At 31.7% G+C, this 6934-nt stretch overlaps 1 protein-coding gene across 1 annotated transcript; it reads left to right on the plus strand.

Annotated features, from left to right (window-relative positions):
- Window positions 1-2771: 2771 nt before the first annotated feature.
- On the plus strand, window positions 2772-6678 carry LOC131853602 (uncharacterized). The gene is made up of 2 exons (XM_059204550.1): window positions 2772-3075; window positions 4046-6678. The coding sequence occupies exons 1-2, from the start codon at window positions 3050-3052 to the stop codon at window positions 6027-6029; spliced, it is 2010 nt and encodes a 669-aa protein (XP_059060533.1). The 5' UTR covers window positions 2772-3049; the 3' UTR covers window positions 6030-6678.
- Window positions 6679-6934: the final 256 nt, after the last annotated feature.

Genomic DNA, 6934 nt, shown 5'->3' on the forward strand with positions numbered 1-6934 from the left:
CGTTATAAATATGCAGAAGCATACGGTCTGCGTAATGGTAATGAAGTAGATCGCTTTACAGAGTCTACAAAACTCATGCGGTCTCATAATCACATAAAGAAGTGTAAGTAGATAAATTAATTGGCGCCCAACGTGGTGCGAGGTTTAAACAAAAATAAATACATTAGTATGTACTTTTTTGTTTATACTTCGTACCTACATTTTTATGTATGTATACACACTAATGTATGTACATAAAAGTACCTACACTAGTATGTACTTTTCCGTTTATACCTCGCTCCATGTTGGATTACGTGAAAGGATTACTTTTCTTCGTACTCTAGTACCTACCGATTTATTAAAAAATAAATACTAAGGTCTTTACGTAAAAAATATTTTTAGTGAGTAGCGACGGATATCTAATTGAAAAAACTTTATCAGTTTAATAGTTAATAAGAATAACTTGCTTGTTCTCCTTAACTTAAATTAGCTGAGCTAGAGTATCTATAGATAGCCTTAAAGTAGTCCATATGCTCATATTGTTTCTAATTATATTAACTTATATCTATGATTACAGTACAGTTCATTTATTGATACGAATATTGTAGATGCGCAAGAAATAAGATGGTCGTCATAAAAACAAATTAGTAACTTTAAGCAGGTAAAATATTATAATATAATGCAGATTAAGTATGTGGACTAAATAGGTTAGGTACAAACCAAGCTATACTACGACACGCTCTAAGTCTGGTTTACTTTTTATCTTGATTCTTGACACGCTCGCCAAGTGCTCTTGAAAAAAAACGACTGCATTTTTTATCGCGTTCATTTTATAGTGTATGTATTAACTAACGTTCAGTACAGTTCAGCATTTATTCATTCTTTTTCGGATTTTTCGTCTGCAAATCTTGATGTACTTATTTCAAATAAACCTTTATAAATAATTGCAGACAAGTTTAAATGAATAAATACAAAGAAAAGCTTTATAAGTTATTACCTATATAGGATATTACGTTATTATATTCTTTGTATTAATTTAAAAAATAGGTTAATAATCTTGTACCATATTACATGTGTAGTTTATTTTTATAATGTTAGCTTCTTTACCTTCTATAAAACAAAGACGCCATCGCCGTCTGTTCGCTTAGATCTTTTAAACTATGCAACAGATTTTTATTAAATTTTCAGAAATGGATAGAGTGACTCTAGAAGAAGGTTTACATGTATGCATGTACAATACATATTATAGTACAAAAAGTCAAAAACTTCAAAGATTTGGAGTTCGTATTTTGATTATAGATATTTGCGTACTAATTTGTTGTATTATTATTTTTTTCATTGTAATCAGAATATATTGGAATATGAATTTAACAATGTTGAAAGAACTCGATTTTAAGTAATTGTAGTAAATATGTAATAATAGTCCAGATGACATTTTATTATTCAAGTTAAGCAGAGGTGATTAAGGCCTTTCGTGTGCATGAAAGCTGCAGAACTATTATAGTTTACTATAAAATAAAAGTAGCAACTTTTTCCATCGTCAGTGCAATGCTGCTGTAATGAAATGCATTTGAACTAGTTATTAAAAGTTGCTTGAAACGGTGGTTTGTGCTACCTATATAGGCAACATAACAATAAAACGGTAATTAGCTCTTCAAAACATACCGTGTTTGATAACATACCCTGTACACAACCATGAGAAAACTGCAACACTTTACCGCATTCAAATGAATGTAATTACAACGTACACACAAAAGAAATTTAAGAGGAAAATTCTATAGAAGGTCAGTCAGCATAATATCAAATCTATTAAACGTATATAATAGATATTGTCATAATCAACCTATATATAACAAATATCATCATTTAGGCAAGTGAGTGTGTCTCATCGTACATGATGGAAACGTTGTAGAAAAAGATATTTTAATTAAATATACGAATTATGGCACGATTTGTTAAATAAATAATATATTTACTGTTGAGGTGAAGGTACACCACAGTAAAATCAATATATAGTTAAATTTAGCGATCTCGTAAACTCGTACAGAGTTGTCTCTGAAATCTCTTCTCAATAATACAATGAATGTAAAATGCAGAAAATGTTAGTACTTACCTATAACATTTTATGTCAATGACAAATGCTCGGGAATTGGAAAAAATAGGTGCTGTTGTGCCTAAAATCTGACAAGGCACGCTAAATTTTGCCTTTGTGTATGTACTAGCTATTTTAGAAATCAATTAAATAGTGCTTATAACATTGTTTCATTAATTTCCTTAAAAGAATAATATCTAAATATAATAGTTGAGGCTCACATTTTGTACCTATCATTTTAGGAAAGGTACCGAAAGAGCATTAATATTGTAATAAATAAAATTTTAATAGGTACTTAGCTTCATTAGTTGCAGCTCTATGTCGATAGAGTCAAACTCATGCTGTCACTTTTAGATAAATGAATTTTTCTTTTAAAAATAATATAGAAATTAGATACGCATAACTTAATATTAATTTACCTAATTATTTATATTAGTTCAGAATAATTTAGCGTTCGAACTATAGAGAAATTCCTATACTCTTAAGAATGTAAAGATAGACATTAGAATAAAATGTGAGGTCTGGAGTCGTAATCGTAATTATAGATGAACGTTGAAAACAGGCATCTATCTAATATATCGCCTAACGACTAGGGGATGGCTCCCCTTCTGTCTATGCAAAGCGCATGCGCGCAGACTCCGGGACAACCTTATACTTCGTAACTTGCCAGTAGCCCTTTGTATCGACAAGAATCATGCTTTCCTGGTTACACCAGCTGAAATTTGAAAAAGACGGCTAACTTTATTGCGATAGGTGACAATTCTGAATGTGAAATACTCGCCCGTTGTATCGGCTCGTTTCAGTCTTTGAGTGGCTTCAGTACCTCAATGATATATACGCCGTAAACAGACATCGCTATTCATAATCATCTGTTGGGTAACACACGTGCCTATTTATTTGATGACGATCAAGTGTTAATAATGATAGTTACAACTCATATTTTATATTGCCGTTTAATTACATCACATTTGAGTGAAAATGAAATTTTTCTCAACATATTATAGGTAAGTCAGTTTCATATACATATATTACTATATTATCTGTGAGGTAAAAAGATTTTTTATGGTAAAATAAATGATTCGATACAACACAATCCATAATAGATATTAAAATAATTTCTTTTTGTTGTTATGTTTATAAACATTTTGTTACAAAATATCTATCATATAAATATTTAATTTATTTATTATTATTATTTTCCTATTAATTTATTTATTCTAATTATTAACAGTTACTTGTTTACTGCGTCGGTTTGCGACGTACGAATGTGTATGTAATTTATAATTTAATGTAAGCACACATGTAGATGACATTTTATGCATTATTATTATTTTCTTAATTTATTAAGGGCCCTTAATTCGAGTGTAATTGTATTATTCGAGTGTACCCACCTATTATTGTTTCATCTAAACATTTATGGATATATACCTACGTATGTAACTTTACACGATAATTATCAATAAATAGAAACGAGAGACTTTTACTTTTAAAAAATATTGTTCCTATAAGATTTGTTGGTAGAAGTTAAAAAATCATGAAAATTAGTTGCAGGCACTTAACTTGCATATCACTAATCGAGCAAATTAAGTCCTTCGAATTATTTTGTGATTGCTCTGTGTGTTGTGTTTAATTACAAATTGATTAGACGTTATTTGTGTTGAATTTATTCCGTAACGTTGTTAATAAGGGTTATTCAGAACAGGTGGATATATTTTTTAAGATAGTTGACTTGGGGGAGTTCCCATAATTGGCCAGGTAAATAATGAGGGCTCCCAGATTACAATAAAATATTTTCCATTCAACATTTTGTGATATCACTAACTTGTGGAACAGTTAAACATATTAATATTTTCAGTGACATGATCTACTATTTTTTAATCGCATACGTCTACATAATATCTGTTCTTTCTGAGATAACAATTCCAATAGCTTATTGTAACTGCAATAATTACACATTATAATTTATTGTTTCAGCATGGGTCCGCTGATTAAAACCTCAGGGAACAGAGCACGCTCTGTTCCAGTGCGGTTTAGATACCTGTTCCTGCTAGCTACAGTATGTGGCGGTTGCTTCCTCATCATGTCCATCAGCGACAGCGCTACAATATTCTTTCTCAGTGGCGATAATCCCACCACAACTTTCGACATGCATCGGGCTCACACAGGTCATCCAGGCAAATCTTACACTATCGACACAGAGGGATGCACTATTCCCGGCTTGAAACCTTTTCATGAAAGCATTAAGAAGTTTATTAGACAACCTGAACCCAACTCGTGCCCCAATGCAAATACTTCTTTATTAGACAATAATAACACCCATATCTGGATCAAAGAAGAAAACCTATATTTTTATGATACACCTAGAGATCTCAATGTTTCTTGCTGCTATCAATCATTTTATCGACCAACAGCAGTCGCGGATGTTACAGCTATGAACGTCGACGATAGAGTACAATACGAACCTTGCCTTAACTTCACTAATTATATTGAAGTTATGAACGAATTTGTCAAAGTTTCTTGTGGTTACGATCATAAAATAATCTACGAACACTTTTTCCTATTTGCAACTAAAAAGCCTATGCTCACGTATGATGATGAGTCATATGAGATTCCTTTAAATCAATCAGCATATAATGTTATCGTCATGGGAATGGATGCAATATCCCGATTAAATTTTCACAGAACAATGCCCAAGACTTTAGCATTCTTAAAACAGAAAGGAGCTATAGAATTGTTAGGTTACAACAAAGTAGGCGATAATACGTTTCCTAATTTAACACCTATGTTACTAGGTATTAGAGAAAAGGATCTGAAAAAAACTTGTTGGCCCCATGTAAGATCTACTTTTGATAATTGTCCTTTCATTTGGGAGTGGTACAAAGACGCTGGATATTATACGGCTCTGGGTGAAGATAGTGCAAAATTGGGAACATTTAATTTTGGTAAATTTGGTTTTGTAGGCACTCCAACTGACTACTACATACATACATTTATGCACGAAGCTGAAACTCACATTGGCAACAAAAAAGATTACAATACATACATTTGCATGGGAAGTCAACATTTCTACAAAGTTCTTTTGGATTACATTGAAGCGTTAACGACAACATTGAAAACTTCCAAATTATTTGGATTTTTTTGGGAGGTTACCTTAAGTCATGACTATTTAAATTACCCAATGTTAATGGATAGTAGTTATGAAAAGTTTTTACAAAACCTTGACGAATCTCAGTACCTAGATGATACTATTTTAATTCTACTTAGCGATCATGGGATAAGATGGGGCGATATTCGATATACAAAACAAGGAAGACTCGAAGAAAGACTGCCCTTTGTTCATATACTGGTGCCACCATCTTTTGAAGAAAATTATAGTCAAGCATATCACAATTTAAAGCTGAATAGTCAACGGCTTACAACGCCTTTTGATATACATGCAACTCTATCTGATTTGATTAATTTAGATTTATTGAAAGATGAAAAAATCATATCAAGAAGCGCAATGAATTACGCTAATGACAAAAGTATAAGTTTATTCTTACCTTTACCAAAAAATCGAACATGTAAGATAGCCGGCATAGACGACCACTGGTGTACATGTCATAGAAGTACTAAACTGAAAACTGATAGTGCTGTTGCACAAGAAGCGGCAGTACAATTGGTTAGAAGTTTAAATGCAATGATGCGCGAATATCCTCAGTGCTCACGTCTCGCTCTAGCAGAAGTAATAGAGGCGACAGAAATGATGGTGGGCACACCGCCAGAGAACGAAGAAGGCTGGAGGGAAATTATGGTAGTTGTACGCACAGCTCCGAGCGGTGGAGTATTTGAAGCCACATTGCAGCATGACAATCGCCAGTGGACACTGGTCGGCACTGTTAGCCGTTTGAATCTTTACGGCGATCAGAGTCACTGTGTGCATAATTATCAGTTAAAATTGTATTGTTACTGTTATTAAGGTAAATGTGTAGGGATACTTAAATACTGTGATATTATAAAACTATAATCAAAGAAGTTAATTCGTAGATATTAATAACATATGTTAAATTATGATGTACATATCAGTTGCTCAAAATTATATACCGGCCTAATTTATTTATGTAGGTAGATATTATCTTAAGATATTAGTAAATACATATATTATGTAGAAGCTATTAACAAATTGCATTTAGTAAGTAGATAGAATAAGTAGTAGGTAGCAAACAAATTTGGATCATACAATACAGCGATCGTATTACCTAACGAATAATAATTAGAATTTAATAGATCGATTGAAATATAAATTGTATTTTACTTAAAACCTGTGTAGCTACATGGTTAGACTGTAACAAATAATTAACTTGAATAAAGTGCCAAATTAATATCTATGCGTGGAGAGATACTTACAGGACTTACGCATCGACATTCTATATTTATTTATTAAAGAGAACAATATATTATAGCCACAAAGTATAATACCTAAACAATGAATTAGAAAAATTATGTAATTTATCTTAGATGTTTGAATAGTTACTGTACAATGTATTATATATGTAACCAATTTGTCTTATCATTTTATCTCATAATAATAGCCAAAAGTGTACCTACCAGATTACCAAGAAACAAAGTAAATGTCTGATATTTTGCTTTTTAAATATTTTTATCATGGCTTAGGAAAATTTGTTTAACTTCATGAATATCACTGACTTTTAACTTGCTCTATCTTCACGTCTAACCACGTAGATAGCTTAAGAGTTAAAATTGTTTCCAATTCCAATTGAAAACCTCTGCTTTGGCACAAACTCAGCATTAAGCTGATACTAAATAATGTGTGATTAGTGATCGAGATTAGGTTAAGGAACTAATATAGTTATGGAATATCTG

The sequence above is a fragment of the Achroia grisella genome, unplaced genomic scaffold, assembly GCF_030625045.1.
Source record: "Achroia grisella isolate CSIRO2021 unplaced genomic scaffold, CSIRO_AGI_Agris_v1 utg903, whole genome shotgun sequence".
Lineage (NCBI taxonomy): Eukaryota > Metazoa > Arthropoda > Insecta > Lepidoptera > Pyralidae > Achroia > Achroia grisella.